General features: G+C 41.0%; 1 protein-coding gene across 1 annotated transcript; it reads left to right on the top strand.

Annotated features, from left to right (window-relative positions):
* Positions 1-18,859, top strand: BAALC (BAALC binder of MAP3K1 and KLF4). The gene is made up of 3 exons (XM_061447958.1): positions 1-302; positions 15,397-15,566; positions 18,251-18,859. Exons 1-3 carry the CDS (start codon positions 152-154, stop codon positions 18,353-18,355), a joined length of 426 nt encoding a protein of 141 aa, XP_061303942.1. The 5' UTR covers positions 1-151; the 3' UTR covers positions 18,356-18,859.

Genomic DNA, 18,859 nt, shown 5'->3' with positions numbered 1-18,859 from the left:
AGATGATAAAGCCGGGGAGGAGGGTGAGAAAGGCGAGCGGAGCCGGGCGAGCGGGGATGGGGAGGAGGAGGGCGTGAGCAGGGCTGCTGCGGGGCCGTGCCCGGTGGTGCGGTACTGCCCGGACGGCAGCGGCGGGGAGCGGGACGGCGCCATGGGCTGCGGAGGCAGCAGGGCCGACGCTATCGAGCCCCGCTACTACGAGAGCTGGACGCGGGAGACCGAGTCCACCTGGCTGACCAACACCGACTCCGAGAGCCCACCGCAGGAGGGCGGCAGCGCCGAGGCGGGCGGCCCGCGCCCCGGTGAGTGGGGCCCCGCCGCTGGTGGGCCGAGCGGGAGGGGCGGTGATGAACACCTGTATGCACATATATAGATAGTGCATGTAGGCGTGTATGTCCCCCTATAGATGGTGCATGTAGGTGTGGGTGTTCACCTATAGATAGTGCATGTAGGTGTCTATGTCCACCTATAGATAGCGCATGTAGGTGTGTATGCCCACCTATAGATAGCGCATGTAGGTGTGTATGTCCCCCTATAGATGGTGCATGTAGGTGTGGGTGTTCACCTATAGATAGTGCATGTAGGTGTCTATGTCCACCTATAGATAGCGCATGTAGGTGTGTATGCCCACCTATAGATAGCGCATGTAGGTGTGTATGTCCACCTATAGATAGTGCATGTAGGTGTGTATATCCCCCTATAGATAGTGCATGTAGGTGTGTATGTCCACCTATAGATAGTGCATGTAGGTGTGTATATCCCCCTATAGATAGTGCATGTAGGTGTGTATGTCCACCTATAGATAGTGCATGTAGGTATGTACGTCCACCTACCTATGTGTTTCACCTGCTCTGCAGAGAACGCCTTTTTCTACACCAACCAAGTAACATGCACACCCCGGGGTCTGTGCTTAAAGATGTCGTGGGCTGCCCACAGCACCACTGAGCGCTCCGGGCTTCTGCTGGTCCCCAACCTCCAGGCAGGATTGTGGCCGTTGGCCCCTGGGCGTTTCTCTAAGAGCTTATTCAATATCTAGAGATCTTCTCTCCGTGGTGCTTGGCATGACAGAGAGCATATAAATGCCATCAGCAATGCAGTAACATCACCAGAGGGGAACTTGGCCTTTGAGGCTCTTGCTAAGGCTTTTTTTGCAAACCAAGTCATTTGGAAATAGGTTTAGAATAAGGAAGATGTGGTGATATGCCAGCCTTCTTCCACACTACCTCAAATTAGGATGATACACAGAAAACTAATCAGATGGTTGGCTGCCCCAGAGCTGACCTACAAGCTGGAATTTCCCAGTTTTTCTCATTCTGAGCTGTGCACATAACCTATTATAGTAGGGACAGAGATGGGGAAGGGAATGAGGAGCTCTGAACTGACAGGGGGTTTAAAATATTTTAGAATTATGATGTATTGCAGTGGTATCTAGAAAGCTCCAGCAATGAAGGCTAAACACAGGGATTATTATCTCTGCAGCCACACTTAGCATTACCTGTGCTCCTTAGTTTACTTAGCTATTACTGCTTAGCTACTTGGCTGCTCTAAGTTTAGTTGGTGCCTAAACATAAATGGAAGCCAATTAGTTCAAGATTTGATATTGAACAGGAGGTGATAAAGAGGTAGACCAGTAAGTATTCTTCCTAGAAACAGGTGATGCTTGAGTTTGTGTTTACAGATGAGAATACCAGAAATAAAAAGAAAGTAACACTGAAGTCCAATAGAGACTGATTAGGGTAAGAGAAACTCTTTTACAAGAAAACTTTGCAGAAGAGATTAGAGAGGAAGGGAATGAGGACAGGAACAAAGGAAGGACTAGTAGGACTTCAGGAAGGGTGAGACTGACTCTTTAACACAGCTGTGGTGGCAGGATTGCGCACAGGTCCTGATTAGTACCATCGAGTACCTCATTGAGAGCTGCTGTGGGTTAAGGCTTTAGGTAGGAAAGGAAAGGAATAAGGAGAGGTACTCCAATGACTAGAGACAGAATGTTCAGTGAATTTACAGATGAAAGGGAGAGGAAGCAGCAAATGGAGGGGCAAATAAGGTCAAGTATGAGTTTAAGATGTGAAGAGGAAAACATGGATTTATTGTGAGAACTGAAAACTACCTAAGAGTGAGAGATGAAAGGGAAGAGTGAGGGAGGGGTAAGAGCAGGATGGGGGAGAGAGAAGATGGAATGTGACACTGGCATAAGTGGAGGTAGGAAACTTCTGTAACTGAAACATAGAAAGGGAGGAGGTAGCTGGGGAAAGGGGGACCAGCCAAAAGGCAGCTGGGGAGAAAGGAGTGAAATTGTTCTTTGTCATCTTTTGTTTGGAACAAATGGTGAAATTCTGTTAAGAGAGAGAAGTGGAGACAGGATGAAGGAAAGATTTGAGGAAAAAGCTGTGATTGTCAACATCTTTCAGGTAAGTGGGGAAAAAAAAACCCCACCAGACACTGGACATCAAAATGGAAAGAGGAGTAAATCACTCAGGGATGAAAGAATGTATAGGATACAGGATCATAAAGTGTTAATAACTACCATATATTAATCTTAATAATTTCCTCCCACCCCAAAATTTTGTTATATCCTTCTCTTTTTGTCAGCCAGCATCTGCCTTTCTGTGTTTGCTCACTGGAGCTATATGTATTTGTGTGGCCAAATATTTGTATTTTTACTAAAGCATTCTGAAAGTTAAAGTGTTTTTAAATTGAAAAGGAGATAATGAGATTGGTTTGTTTGGTTTTTTTTAATTTTCCCTTTGCTTTTCCTTCCTATTTCAACTGATCCTATTTCACTTCCCTACTTGATTTTTTACATCAATTTTAACGAAGTGCATTGCAAGCTCCCTATTTTTGACAGGAAGTTATATAGAGCAGCATCAGTTGTTATAGTATAGCTGTATAATATAGACAGACAACTTTTCCTAGGTTCACAAGTCACTAACAGCTGTGAATATAGGTGATAGCAGCTTGTTGCAGTACACTGCTGAGGCTTTGACAGTGATGAATAGAGTAAATTGATCCTGATGAAGAGCGGTAGAAGAGCAGTATGTACCTTCATGAAGCACTGCTGGTGGTGAAACTGAAAGACATCATCTAGGAGAGAAGCGTATGTACTGTTCTTAGGCTGGGTGGTTTCCATGAAGGGGGAAAAAAGGAAAGACTCACGGTGAGCCCAAACAATAGTATGATTTCTCTTAAGAACATCCACTGCTATGTGAGTGAACAACTTTTCACAGGATTCGGCTACTGCTATAGTTGGGGAAAATAATAGGTTAGATTTCTGCTTAGTAACCATTCTTTGATCTTTGCAACCCCTTGCACAAATTGCCTTCTCTTTAGAGGGTCTGATTCAGCTAAGTGGAAGAGTTAGCACAAATAATGACTTTCTGGAGAAGTAAGAATCTGTAGGAGCAGGAGAGTCCCTGGGGCAGTCGCCACAGGTTACAGCAAACCGCAGGGGAAAAGCTGAGTTAACAAAAACTGCGCAGAACCTGTCAAGTATTGGAACACATTTGCATAGCCTGCTGTGTTACACCAGGGTAACTTGCTGATATATATATATATGTGTGTGTGTGTGTGTGTGTGTGTGTGTGTGTGTGTAACTTCAGATGCACAATTTCCTACCAGAAACCAGTTCTGTAAAAGTGCTTTACAAACCCATTCAGTATCAACTATAACAAAACATTTTTTGATGTTTCTTTAAAGCAGGCTTTAGGTCATTTTATTTCTATTTTTTCTATTTTTCAGTGTATTCAATTTATTTTTTTTAATTATACTTGAAATTGCCTCAATGGATAAAGCAGCATGTTGCCTCGTGGTTAGAGAGACCTTATAATCATGATTTACCTCATGGGCTGCAGATGCCTTAGGACAGAATCTTTCCTTGTTGTTTTCCAACAGCAGCCAGCACAGTAAGATAGGCTAGACATTGTACTGAAATGCAAATAATAATGATTAAGTTTTAAATGGTGCAGCAGCCAAGTGAAAAATAATTCTTTTGAATTAGAACTAAAAAGCTGCATATTGATTGCGTCAGGGCTCACTTGTTCAGTTCCTCAGCTCATAAAACATTAGTTTTTTTATCATTACTTGACTCTCAGTATTGGCTAATGCTTTAAAAACAAACATTGTTTGTTTATTCTTTGTAATTTGCACTGTTTCTAAAGTAAAGTCATTCTTTCCTGGAGCATATTAAGGAAAAACGTTATCCATGTTTCACACACTCACCAGGGACTTGGGAGAAAAACTTGCTCGTGTCATCAGCAAATGTACCTACAATCAGGGGTCTGCCAGGAATGGAATCTGAAATCTAAGATCAGTTCATCCCCTAGTGAAGGCATTTACAAAATAACTGAAATGGGAGTAGAATCAAGTCCTTCGTAAAATGAATATAGAAAATTAGCAGAATACAGGAGAAATTTTATTGTGTTGTAGCAATCTGGCTGGCTAACAGTTTGTCTTGCATAGTTAACTTATATATAGTTGTGCATTTATGAATAATTCTTGCTGTTTTCTCTGGGGTTACATGTCCAGTTTATGCTGCTGCTCTTATCTTTTCTGGTCTCTGACAGCTGTGGGAAGTTTTACAGTCCAGGTTAATCTTTGCAGCTGGGCTCTGTCCGAGACTCAGGATGCAGAATACAGGGTTTCAGAGGTAACCTTGCACAGAGAAGTTTTTGAGGATTGCTTTTCCATTCTTCACAGTAGCAGGACTGGGAGCAGCACAGTGGAAGAGCAGGGCTGTGCGCACACCAGTTGCCATAACAACAGGGACTGGTGCTGGTCTGGACCACAGCTGCAGGCATCTGCTCTTGCAGTTACCACATGTTCGTAAAGATAAAACCTTAGCAGGAATGAGTAAGCAAGCATCAGGTTGTAAATTAATAACTTGATGCAGCAGATGGCTCCTTGCAAATTGGACTGCAGAGAAGTATTTAATAAAAACTCTATTTTAGGTTAAGAGCCAAAGAGGGATCACTTTTACTAGTGTGTAACATTGGTATATCAGGATCTCTTTCTGCTCTTGTGTCCATTTACTACTGTTTTTTTATTAACAGGTTTCTTTTAAATCTGGTATGTTTAAGAAACAATTTTAACAGTTATTCTGATATTTTCAGGACATAACCTTATTACAGTTCAGAATTACAGTAAAAGTGAATAAATATAGCCTCTGTCTGGACTGTAGGCATATTACAGGAATTCCATATCCCACCGTAGCCAAGACCCTGGCTATAATGATGTAATGGGTTTGCATGGCAAGGTTTTGGTAGCAAGGGTAGCTTCTGTGAGAAGCTGCCAGAAGCTTTCTCCATGTTCGACAGAGCTAATGCTAGATTGCTCCAAGATGGACCCACTACTGGCCAAGGCCGAGCCCATCAGTGACTGTGGTAGCACCTCTTGGATAATGTATTTAAGACGGGGGAAACGTTATTGCACAGGAGAAACTGCAGCTGGAGAGAGGAGTGAGAATATGTGAGAGCAGCAGCCCTACAGGGACCAATGATGGAGCAGTTCATGAAGAACTGCAGCCTATGGGAAGGACTCACTTTGAAGGTGTTCATGGACGACTGCCTCCTGTGAGAGCAGAAGAGTGTGAGGAGTCCTCCCCTGAGGAGGAAGGAGCAGCAGAGACAACATGTGATGAACTGACCACAGCCCCCATTCCCTGTGCCTCTGCACTGCTATAGAGAGCAGTTAGAGAAAATAAGGAGTGAAGTTAAGCCCAGGAAGAAAGGTGGGGGGAGAAGGTGTTTTAAGAATTAAGGGGGGTTTTCTCATTATCTTGCTCTGATTTTGATTGGCAATAACCTAAACTAACATCCACAAGTCCAGTCTGTTTTGTCTGTGACAGAACTGGTGAGTGATCTGTCCCTGTCCTTATCTTAACCCTTGAGCTCTTTGGTATATTTTTCTCTCCCCTGTCCTGCTGAGGAGGGCAGTGATGGAGCAGCTTTGGTGGGCACCTGGCGTTCAGCCAGGGTCAAGCCACCAGACTGAGGAAATGGTATTTGCTGAAACATCCCATTTTAATATCATTTCCGGATTCTAATTATGTGATCTCTGCCATTTCAGTTGTCACAAACCTCTATATGGAAGGTGGTACCAAGGAAAACTTTGTAAGCCACCCAAAAAGAGAAGACAAGAAAAATACCTTGCACGATGTTTCATAGAGTAGGGGGAGAATGCTTTTGCATCTATATTTTACCACCTAGCTTTCAGAAAGCGGCCTTCTTATGTGTCTTTTCTACTTTGTACACCAACTTTTTGTGTTAACATTTACATGGATGTTTAATAAACTTCTTAAACATGGGAAGTGCCTCTGTAGAGGGGGTTTGTGTAGGTGCTTCCATCTGCACAAGAAGATTAGGTTTAAAGCCTTCTGAAAGTCACTTTCTTAGTAGCGTGATTTGGTAGGGCTGTTCTTCAGAGGGTTTCTTTCTGAGTGGCACCTCTTTTTGTGTCGTACCTCACTACACCCTGGAAAACCACATAAACGGAAAACTTTGGTGTCAGCACTGGATCTACAAACTCAGTACCAAATGTGGAGGTAAGCCAAAGCAATGGAAAAGGCCAGAGCCCCTGCTGCCTCAGAGGAGTTAACCAGTCCCATACGCTGTAGGGATTTCTAGTCAATCTCATCTCAGCACATCTGCCGGAGAGCAGTGGGAAGTGTTGCAGGAAGGAAGGGAAATAACGCTGATGCACCACCCAGCCATATGCCTCCCTCAGGAACAGAAAAATAATCATTTTTGCCAGAAAACCCCTGACATTTCTGCGTCAGTCTATGGGTCAGGGAATTATAAATAACCCTAGATAACAAAAGAAGAAAGTAATAGAATTAAATGGATAATCTCAGTAATAAATTATGGTTGTCAATCTGCTGACCCAAAACTACTGGTCATTGCCATTCCTCATTCAACACGAACACAGTTAAAGATTGCAGTATTGGCCTAAACCAGTATTTACTCCACCACAAGACAACATTGAAATTATTGGAAAAATTAGACTAAGCTGATAAATACAGCTTTTTGTAATAACCATATTTTCCAGCCCCACCATAGCTGTTAATTCTTCCAATCCACGCATTTTCTTCGTTGCTGTCACTTGACGGTTCAACACGGTGTTAATTTCACATAGGTACAGATGGCATTTAAGAACAACAGCTGGAATACCGGTTGGAACCAACAAAGTATTTCAACATATTGTCAGAGAACTTTGGCATTTCATTTTATATCCCCAAGTCATCCACCCCTTCCTACCCTACTCCTCAAAACTAAACATATCCTATTTTTAAGGATGGGAAATAGCCCTATTGATATTGAGACCACCTATGCTTACGCTTTTTGCTAATTTATGGAAGTACAAGTGTTACAAAATGCAAATATCGTTTGAGATAATGTATAGGGAATGTAAGTTATTTGGATGGGAATGTTGCTGCTATTTTGCATTATGGCCATTCTGTGTAATTATATGCTTTGTGGGTGTTGTATTTATTTTGTTGATTCAGTTGAAAAATGTCACTGATACTTATTTTGCCTATCAGAGCACACTAAGCAACCTCTCTCTACCATCTCTAAAAGTATTTTAAAATTAGTTCTTTAGTAATAAATATCAACTGCTGTACAACAAGGAAGAGTCCATAGAAAGCAAAATTTTATTGGAAGTATAATAATAAGATAATTGATAGACAAGTTATTTTCTTCTATTATGAGCATTCAGCTTGCTGTCTTGTGAGATGTATTAGACTCAATTGCTGGGAGAAATTCAATCTTGTTTAGTGGTAGGTGATTGGTGACATTCAGGTGCTGGACAAAGCTTCCTGAAGGGTCCTGATGTCTCAGGGGGGAGCAGTTGCCCCAGTAGCCCTGCAGCAGGAGGGTAGGGCAGGGGCTGGCAGGGCTCTCCAGCTGCCTGCTCCTTCCTCAGTCTTGCACTTTTTGACTCTAGGATTCTTTCAAAACTGCAAAAGCTGAAAACCCCCATTTTAAAATTTAGTATAATAATTTTTCCACAAAGCCTCTTAATCTCTGATTAATTCCCATTTGACTAATGGGCAAAAACCCGCTAAACCCTCCTGCAGTCTGTAGCAGACCTACTAGGACTGATTGCCCATGGTTTCCCCCAGTATAATCATTTACCCAGTGGTAAAATAAATTCACTAACAATAGGATGCGCATTAATGCTTGAATTAGATGAAAGGCTTTCCTAGCTCCACAGGACCAGAAAGGAGGAAGGCTGTTGAGCACCAATGGAGATGATTGGCAGGAGAGGTGTTTTGAAACTTTCTCTCCAGATGGTTTCCTGTGGAAAACATTCTTCTTGCAGGATTGAAATCTTTAGTGAGAAAAACTTTCTGGGTGCCAAAGGGCTGTCATCAAGTACAGGAAGAACTGTTGCCCTCTGCCTGGGCAGCAGGCACTGGGGAGGAGGGATGGTGTCTGAAAGGTTATGAGCAGGAGACCTGAACAGTGGGTTTTGTTAATGGCAGTTCCTGCCTGCAGGATGCTCAGGAAAAAATTGTTCTGCAAAATTATTTTTCTTGTGGAAAAAGCTCTATTTCTTTTTTCCCTTTAAATCCTAATTCAGGACATTTAAAAATTCTTGTTTCTTTTTCTCAGGAGTGAATTTACATTTTCTGGTCAGTTCTAATCCTGTATTTTCCAGTTTAGGAATGTAGAGTTCAAAACTAACACTTACAAACGGAATTAGCTTAAAGTGAAGGCTCCTGCCAGTGTGACGTAGAGGTGTGCTGTATGTCATACAGGAAACACAGTTCAGAGTGCAGTTTATCTCATTGCCTGTTAATTAAAATATTAAAAATTTCCACAGAGCACGTACTGCAGTAATCTAGCATTTAAGTGACAGAAATCTGTCTTTTCTGTACCTGTGGTCAGGTATAGGACTTTCAGGCTTTTTTTCATAGAATCAGAACTGATCTTTCTAGTCCCACTGTTAGCGGTTTTTTTCCCTCAGATATTCCTGCAGTTTAAAAATGAAATGAGTTGATTGCAGTTAAAAAGATCTGAAATTCAAAGTTGGGTTTTATCTTAAATCAAAACGCAGTAATGGTTAAGAATCAGAAACTGAATGATGGAAGCCAGGAGTTTATTGTAAGGCTTTTTGTTTGACTCACATAAAGCAGTGCTCTCTTTTAGATTGTGCGGACAATATTCTGAAAGCTGTGTGATTGTGTGCATTTCTCAGCAGTGGCCTCACATGAAAAAGTGCCTTGGTTCTTCATAGCATGCAAATAAATGATGTGTTCCTACCTCAATTTTATTTGATGAGTACCTGCATAACTTCTTCCCTAGACTGTCACGCTGCCTTTCCTCTTCTGTTTAGGAAAAATACAGGTTAAAAGTAAAACAAACAGGTAGATGGGGAGTGACATTTTACTGATTAGCATGGGCAGCAGTAGGCTGCAAGGTGGGATTTTCCATTAAGGTTTTCCTGAATCCACCGATGCCCTCCAGATTGTTTCTGCATTGCTGTTTGCTTGACTGAGCCTTAAATTTTAAGCAGCCTCCTGGAAGATCATGTATTCGGGCTTGCCTGTTCAGATGGATGCTAGATACTGAGAGCAAAATAATCAGCCAATACTCCATGGATTGATTTTTTTTTAATATATATATGTAATTTTTTACCAGTTTCCTAGCAATGCATATGGTTGTGCTTCTTCTTTGTTTCATATGGCTATTGTCTTCATGTTCCAATTGTCATTCTTGTAAACTGCTAGTATTTCCCCAGTGGGCCATCAGAATTGCTTCAAGCACTTGCAGTGCTAAAAGCATGGGTTTCTGCCACTTGGATAAAGCTGGTGCCTGAGTGCTTTCTGAGTGTTTACATTGCCTGTGGAAAAGATGCAAAAGATTCTTTCCTGAATTAATTCCTGTATGGAGCATACCTTTGGGACATTCACAGCTCTTCAGTGGCTGACATTTCAGCAAAGTCTTTTTAAATTGGGCCAGTAGCTAAACAGTCATTGTTAAAATACACATCTGATGTCTTACCTGGAACATTTAGCTTCAATTTACAGCTGCTGAACCATTTCAGAAGCTTGAGTTTCTTTTAGATGTTTTTCATAAGGATTTCTGTTTGGTCTGCCTAAATATTTTTGCTGCTCCCTAGTGTGATTAATTGAAATGATACTATCTGCTCATCTTAAAATTTCATGTGTGATTAGCTAGGTAATGAGAATAATAATACTACTTTCCATTTCTGGATTGGAAATTGTTCTAAAACATGAGTGATGTGTCATAACCACATCCTGAATGAGAACAAAAGACCATGTGAAGGAGGAGGAAAGGCCATGTGAACATCTACAAATCTAAGCCACAACTAAGAACCTGTCTTCAGATGGGGTGGGTACAGTTGTGGGAAGGATGGCTGAGAGGCAGCCAGCTTGTTTTCCACCTTACACAGTGCTTTCCTGTAATGGGAACATCTTTCTTTGTATTTTAAAGGAGAAGGTCAAACAGGAACTGAGCCAAAAGCAAGCCCCTTTGGAAAACAGGCTGCCTTGACTTGGTTTGGACACTCATGATATAAAGTATTGTGCTTGGAGAGTACCATTTTCAGGTGATTTTTTCATGGGTAGCACTGAAACAGCCTGTATCTTTGCATGTACAAAAGCAGATCCCTGCACTGCCTGTCCTAAAATGCAGTATTATGAAAAGCACCTCAGAGGTTTGCTATTTGTAGGTTATTTTTTTCACTTTGGAGGGATGAGTGATGTGTTTCTGGCACGTCATGTGGCATTGGTAAGTTGCTTAAACCATTCCATCTCATGATTTTCCAAGGAATAAAATATACTCAGCCTTCACTGTCTTCCAAAATGTAGCCAATTGTTATTCCACAATATAGCAAAAATTTGGTGGTTCTTTCCTGTTCCGGTTATTAAAATTTTTCTTTATCCAAATTCTGCTGTCTTTCTGACATTAAGTGCTTCCCTAGCACCACCATTACAAATTTACCTTTTCTACCTTCCCTCCATAGTCAGACCAATTCCCCCTTATTCTGCTTCTGAAGTCTATTTTCCTTTCCACATAGCATCCTTTGTCTTGAGCTTTGGAATGATCACACATTGTTTACAATTGTTGCAATGTTTGGAATAAATACAGATTTTATATTCACCTTTCATTTCATAGATGCAGTTGCAACATTATTAAGTCTGTTTAAAGGTACTTGTACCATGATTCTGTATCATAATTTGAAATAACATATACCAATAGGCAAAGATTTAGCATCTGCCTGTACTTGGGAAAATAAGCCGTATAAGGAATATCAAGGTTTTCAGCTTTAATGCTGCGTGTTTTATAGTCTACTTGTCTGCTAGAACCCTTGAATACTCTTAGTTGAAATTGTCATACTACAGTAACAAATCTGATCAGACTTTCAGAGCTATTTACTGTACACTTATTTATCTCTGTTAAATTCCAGTTTTAAAGTTTTTTAGAAAATCCTTTTATCTGACATAAGGAGCCTCTTGCCTTATTTCAAAATGGCAAGGGTAAAAGAAGTTTTGAAATACAGAAATCTATAGGACTGTTTAAGTTCAGAAAAGAATTTAGGAGATAGGAAAATAAGCAAACCTGCCAGCCAAAACTGTCACAAGCTGTGGTGCTTGGTTTCTCAGTTTTGCCAGGACTCCAATGTGCATATATTCATTTAAAAGCATTAAATATATTAGTTGTAAGTCAGTTCTTTTAGTACTGGATTAAATATTTAATACCATAATCTTACAGAAAAACATAATTCCATAAGGCTCCTGAATGTGAGAAAACCGTGGCCAGATCAGGATCTCAGAGTCTGATTTGCCTTCTGCTATTAGCTATTATCTGATCCCTGCTGTCTTTCATGAATAGAGAATTTCCTCTTATTTATCACCTACTTCTCTTACCTCTGAAAGTAAAAGAGATACCTTCTAAACAGAGGATGAAGAGGCTGTTTGTGGTGTAGGGCGAGCTGAGTTCAAACAAGCATACCATGGAAGCTGCGAGGAAGGCACACAAAGCTCTCACCACTCCCCCATGCCTGCTGTGTGCTGGGACATGGCTCAACCCTGCCTGGCCGGAGTCAGCTCGTGGGGTCACCTGCCATGCCTGGTGGGGATTTCATGTAAGGAGGACAGATGTCCTCCCTTGCCTTCACCCCAGCCTGTGCCAGAATCATTTCTGTGGCACCTCTAAAGAGAGACTCCACAGTTCTGATGGCTGATACACAATGCATAGGAGATGCAAATACATTTAGCTTGTTTTGCTTCACTGTCTAAAATTCATATCACACGAGAGTTTGGATAAATCATTCTGGATTCTCTGAATGTCTAGACAGCTTATTGAGTTATTATACTTACTGATTCAATAAATGCAAAACATCGTTTCTGATGACATTTTCTTGCCTTCTCCCTCCATAGATCTTGTGGTTTCTCCGTCCTGGCTTTCAAACCCACTCTTTGCTATGCCTGAAAGTTTCTAAATGCTTTCTTGTTAGGGGAAAAGAAAAGCTATTGCAGATTTCCTGAGCATCTGGACTCATCCCTGAGGCTACTGCTTTGGAGGAGATGACTTAAACTTCACTTTTGTCACCATCTCCACTCCATTAATTTTTGATGGGATCCATGCTGTGTTATTTCTGTAGCAGAAGTACATACCAGCACTCAGGCCTGCAATTTGTAGCTTTCCCAAACATGAACATTTTCAAATAATGAAAACAGGTATTTCAGTGATCTCTGTTCTTATTATCACTCTGTAGCATTAAAAGCAACTCAGTGATGGTAACAAATACAGATTTCCTATGGAAGCAACTGCACGTTGCTTCCATTCGTCTTTACTGTGAGTTATCTCAGAGTCCATTTTTACAGTGCAGTATCTTATTGTGCAGGCATTTGTTAAAACATCTTCTGCATTATTCATGTGATAACAGCCACAATGAATAAAAAAAGGTGCTGCTGAACAAGAAAATTGAACCTCACTGGTTTGCTCGTAGTGAATTCCAATGTTAGTTTAGCATATTAATCAACAGCTACCCACCTTAAACATATACATGCTTGTTATTCAATGTGACAGCACAGAGTCCATAGTTGAGGGTCAGATCTATAGCTTATTTGGGTCAGAATTCATGCCCAATTTTGGCCACTACCTGCTGCTTTAAAATCAGGTAGGAGAATACTGTGGCAAGCACATGTGGATTAATTCTCTTCACAAAGACCTAATTCTTTTGTCTAAGATTAACTTTGCCTCTGTACTATGAGGCTTTGTACCCCTCCCAAATTTATTGACAGCATTGGCTATCACTGCATTGCTGATTTTTGTTAGTCACAGAAATCTTCATTTCATCTGATGCTGCTCTTCTGATGAGGTCTGTGCAAACAGATACAGGCAGACCTAGCTTTATGCTATCCATAGTTTGAGAAGTTTCCTGTAGCCTTGATAATTAAGGGCTATCTCTAAATTTCACAACCTGGTTTGTTTCTCTCAATCATCAGCAAATCATTCTTAATCATAGAATCATAGAATAGTTAGGGTTAGAAAGGACCTTAAGATCAAGTTCCAGCCCCCCTGCCATGGGCAGGGACACCTCACACTAAGCCATGTCACCCAAGGCTCCGTGCAACCTGGCCTTGAACACTTCCAGGGATGGAGCATTCACAGCTTCCTTGGGCAACCCATTCCAGTGCCTCACCGCCCTAACAGGAAAGAACTTCTTCCTTATATCCAATCTAAACTTCCCTTGTTTAGGTTTTAACCTGTTACTACAGTGTGACTCCCAGCTTAGAGCTCTGACTCACACATGGCTAATTGCCTCTCCATCTCCTTTCCTAACAACTGATTTTGTCTATGATATCAATCTGTACCACTTACTGTTCTGCAGCAAGTAATTTTTCTGCCTCTCATCTGGCACTGTGGAGTGTTAGGAAGAAGTAAGAGCCAAAACACAAGTAGGTGTGACTTCTGGGAGATGCAGGAGAGGTGAGATTTACTCTTGTCAACAGGGAAGTTGCCGGTAGATTTAAATGGGAGAACAGCATTAGTTTTTGTGTCTAGCACAAAAGGCAGTTTCCAGAGACAATTTTTTTTTTTTATATGAACTATAATTTAATATTTTGAAGTTACAACTCAACTCTTTTCTATCGAAAAGTAGATGATTTAGCATTATTAGTCACTCCCACAACAAGTTAAACTGTCTTTGGAAACTAACACCATCTTCTGACTGCTCAGGGAAATGCAGGGATTAGTTTGTCTTGAGTCTTACACAACTTTAGATATTTCTGTATCAAGACTTTGAATATTTGGTTGAAGCTTTATCGATTTCAGTCATTCTCAGCTGCTACCGATGTTGCTTTCTACTGATAAAGCAGCCTTTCTTACAGATTTATGGAAAATAATTCAGGACTTTGCCTCCTTCTTAATCCTCTTAGTACTGCACTTGAATTCCCACCTCTTTCATGGCAGAAGGTTATGATGACACAATGTAGCAATGAGCAAGTAGCAATGAGTTGCCTTTGGTTTTACTCATAGTTATTTTTCACTTAGTACCTGTGACTCCTAGCTTCTTCCTGTATTGATACCTGCATTGCCAGTTAGTAAATCTGACTTTTTTCTATTTGAACATAAAGCTTGTTAGAAATGAGCTTTGAAAAAATAAATAATACAAAAAAAAGACAGCTACAGTCATTCATCCTGCTTGCTCTTTGTATTTGAATATCAGACCCAGCACTGCAACCAGATGTTTAGTACTCTGCACCCACCATAAATGACAACTGATTTTTGTTAATGCAATAAGATTAGAAAATTGTTTTAGGCTGGCCAACATCATATTGTGCAATGCATGCCCTATCCACACAGCTAGAGCAGAAAGTAAATTACTCATTTATTTGATTACTGATAATTGAAACTGTATGAAATATATTATTTCTGAATTTCTTTCCTCAACTTCTAATGAAAATAAATGTTCAAGGCCCTGAACAGAGCAGTATGTATGTCCATCCATATTAGTCTCATCTGTCATGCTCACATCTAAATTCTTAATTTCCCAGAACAGAAACAGGTTAAAGGGGAGCCTCTCTGGGTCCTTAGTTAAACCCTGGTCATGCCAGCAGCTGTGTGTGTGAAGAAGCCAAAAGAGATCTGCAAGTGAAAAAAAGGCTGATATGCTTCACTCGTTAACCAGTTTTGCATGTTTTCTGAGCCAGTGTTACTCAGGCCAGTGGACTACAGGAGAAAAACTAAATAAAGGAAAGTGTGAGGGTGAAGTTAAGCAAAGGAGGTAAACTGCTCTCACTGCAGTACCATACCACAGGTTCCATGACTTGTGCTATCACAAAAACGTGCTGAAACAGGGGAAACCCAGAGCCAGTTACAAACTGCTCGTCTGTGTTGATAGCACAATTTCCTGTATACCTACTAGGTCTTCTGGAGGATGGGAAATCAGCACAGACAGCTGTAACTGCAGCATCAGCCACAGCTGGAACCCTGAACACCGAGAAGAGGAACAATTGTGGTTCTCAGTGTGTGAACTCTGTGGTCCATGGTACGGGAGCTACAACGCAGAGACAGAACGGCTTCAAGACAGCAGAGGTAAGAGTATCATTATGATCTTTGACACTCAGCAGTAGCTTCAACCAGGTCAAACTTATCTTCATTACAATCTTCCTTGCTGCAGTCAAACTGTATTTAATGCCTTGGGATAAGAAAAAATGGCTGCACCATAACCACAGCATGACAGAGCCTAGCACCTCTGACAACACCTCATCCCTGAGTAGCCACAAAATTGATGTTTTATTTGGCAAATGAAGTAATACACACATCTGTTACAGTGAAAAAACCCCACACATATATTTCCAGCTCAGTCCAGCTGTGGCATGTATTGTGCAAACTGTTTAGACTACCTGAAAGAGAATGGGTTTTTCCTTAAGTGCTGTTTTGCTTATATTATGTGCACTACGTGAACCCTTCCTGGTTCATCTAGAGCTGGATGTGAAGCCTGAAAAGGTCAGTGGCAGTCTTTACCACAACTTCAGCAGGCTTTGGATCAGACCCTCCTCCCTTGTCCCCCTCACCTGTGTGTTCTATGTCTTGTAGAAGGATCACCCAGTGTAACAATAATGTATGAACACACAAGGCTTTGGGCTAGACCAAAGCCCAAAAATCTATCCTAGCTGCCTACCTGCTTGTCTCTCACACATTTACACCTGCTGCCCTGTTTGTTTCGCAGCTGCTGAGCTGTTGCAGATTAAAGTAATCCAAAAACTACAGTTGGTTTACTGCTTCCTTGGTTTCTCAGATGGGAATACCACCCAGCACAGCATGTGGTGGAACTGTTACATCCATCCCATAGGAAGCTGTCTCCTCTAGGGAATTACATCATTGACAGAGGCAAATTTAGATGCAGGGGGACAGAGTAAATGAAAAAGAGAATTTGGATTTCACTTTACCTTGCATTTGCTAACACATAACACATTGGTACATATCTATTTTATACCTCCACTCTATTATCTTCTGCACCGCTGTAATACAGAAATATTCCTCAGTGACATGTATCCCTCTGACATTTCAATGAAGTGTAGGTGCCTGACTGAGAGACCTATGGCTTTGAATGTATCCTCCTGCCTTTTTCTAGCTAAGATAGATTCAGTAACATATCTGTACTGCTGCAACCTAGTGGAAAGAAAATTTCTGATAAGTAGAGCATTTGCATTATTCTATGCATCTAGTGCAGATGTTTAAGAAAGGAAGCTAAGCTGCCTAAAGTTCTTATAGTAAAAAAAAAAATGTATTTTCATACAGTGAAAATGTAGTATCTAAGTCAGGCTCCAGCTCTGGTTTGCCATTCTGAATCGCTGTTTCTCCACTGACTTTTCAGGGAAGCTTAAGATGATCAGGTTTCCAATTTGGACATTTAAAGTTTGGGAGCCTGGAGTTGAGTGACTATCCTCCTAACTCAAAATGTGCCTATTTTATTCATCTGAACATTCACACTGACAACAGTTTTTCTTTTATCTCTTCATGCTGTAGAATACAATGCAGTGCAGCACATGATGCTTTCAGGAGACTTGGATTCTGCCATCAGCCTGTGGGGTAGTAGGGAGGAAATTGCTTTACCTCTCTGTTTCTCATTTTCTTGGGCATCAAGCTCTAAAGTGTCCTATTGCCTTCACCCGAGCATCAGCTATTTGACAAGGTACAATCTGTGGTATGGAAAGAGAAAGGGTTTGATACAGGCTGCATCTGGGAAACTAGTATCCTCTCGTAAGGGTAATTTCAAAACAACTTGGAAGTAAATGATGCTGCTGAAGGGTTCCTAATACCAATGAAGGCAATAGAATGGTCAGGCATCCCAAAAGCAAAGGTGGTATCCAGATTATGTCACTGATTGACAACAACCTGATTTGATTTTCATGACTTGTCTAGTCTTTGGAGAGTCCTTGTGTGGACAGGAGCACTGGGGGAGCAGACAGAAAAGGAGCAGGTGTATTCAGGCTGCAGAAACGTAAAGTAATGCACAGCAGCAAAAAAAACACCAAGTTTTGCTCTGGGATAAACATGTACCTTCCACTTATGTCAGTGGAAGTTTACCAGACATTATTTCACCTGGCATTGTTACCATGTAAATGATGGCTAATTTACCTGGCATTCTTTACACTTACAACTTGCCATATGAAACACTGAAAGTGCAATCATCAAACCCACCTAAATTAGGTCTGTGTCTCCATCAGCCCGGTTCTGAGTGACCTTTGCTAAACCTATGCCCTTTAGTGCCCAGTACAGTGTGTTGTTTATGGCAACAAGCAGACAGACTATTTTGAATATTTGGAAATAATCTGATGAAGCTCTGAAAGGTATATACTCTAAGTGGGTCTTGCAGGCTGAACTAAGTGTTATTTTGAAATTATCTTTACAGTTAAGAAACTTAAAGTAGAGAAGGCTAGTCACACTCAACTCCCAATGACATCAAAAGGAACCTTGAGTTTCCACTTCTAGACTAAAACCAGATTTATTTGCTTTTATAATATGCATGTGCAGAGATGATGATTATAGCCAAGAGGGTTGATCCAAAGCTTACTGACATCTGCAGCCTTTATAGCAGTTCTAAAAGCTTGCATCCATGCTGAATGAGAAAGTTGCTCTGCATCACAATACTGTGTAAAGAAAGCTGGAGGCATTCTGTTGATTAAGTAGAACTGTTCTCATAAATTAGGAGGTAATCATCAGTGACTCTTTGTGCTGTCAGTGGAACTCATTGTACTCTTTAAAACTTTCAGAGTAAATGGGACACACAGAAAATGGCCACAAAAGAAGTCACCATTAATGTTACAAAAAACATCAGACAAAGTGACAGAAGGAAAACAAAGAATTGTGTCAATTAATGAGGAAAAGCACAGGCGAGGATGGACCTAACAGGGCTTCACTGCAATTTAAATGTCATCAGTCAATGAAGATATGAAGATCTCCAGCTGTTCCAGGTTGAATGCAGCAGGATGCTGCTACTGCTGAGCACCTTTAGAAGCATGTCGTGTAGAAGCTAGCTGCAGACACTGTAGGATATTTGGATGTCATTTCCCTAAAGCAGTGGCACTGCGCAGACATGTGCCAAAATTTGTGTCATTTGGTTTTTACTAAGTCTTGTGTTATTTCCTTGTACATCCTGTTCTGCATTACTATTAGGATGAGGCTGGAGGATGAGAGGTACAGTTCATTGCAATTTAAGCCAGGAAATGAAGAAATTAATCTGCATTTTTAGTTGGAAAAGGTAAACCCACGAAATTCATTAAAACTGCTCACTATCATAAAACTCAAACCCAGAAACTGACACAAAGGCCATTCCTACTAAATCTCCTTTAAACTATATATTCATTATATATAGCGAAGTC

This window comes from Pezoporus flaviventris, unplaced genomic scaffold, assembly GCF_033815535.1.
Source record: "Pezoporus flaviventris isolate CSIRO_AGI_PZ_B2104156 unplaced genomic scaffold, CSIRO_AGI_Pfla_v1 ptg000007l, whole genome shotgun sequence".
NCBI lineage: Eukaryota > Metazoa > Chordata > Aves > Psittaciformes > Psittacidae > Pezoporus > Pezoporus flaviventris.
Note: the sequence above shows the minus strand (reverse complement) of the source record. Positions and strands in the feature narration are given on the sequence as shown.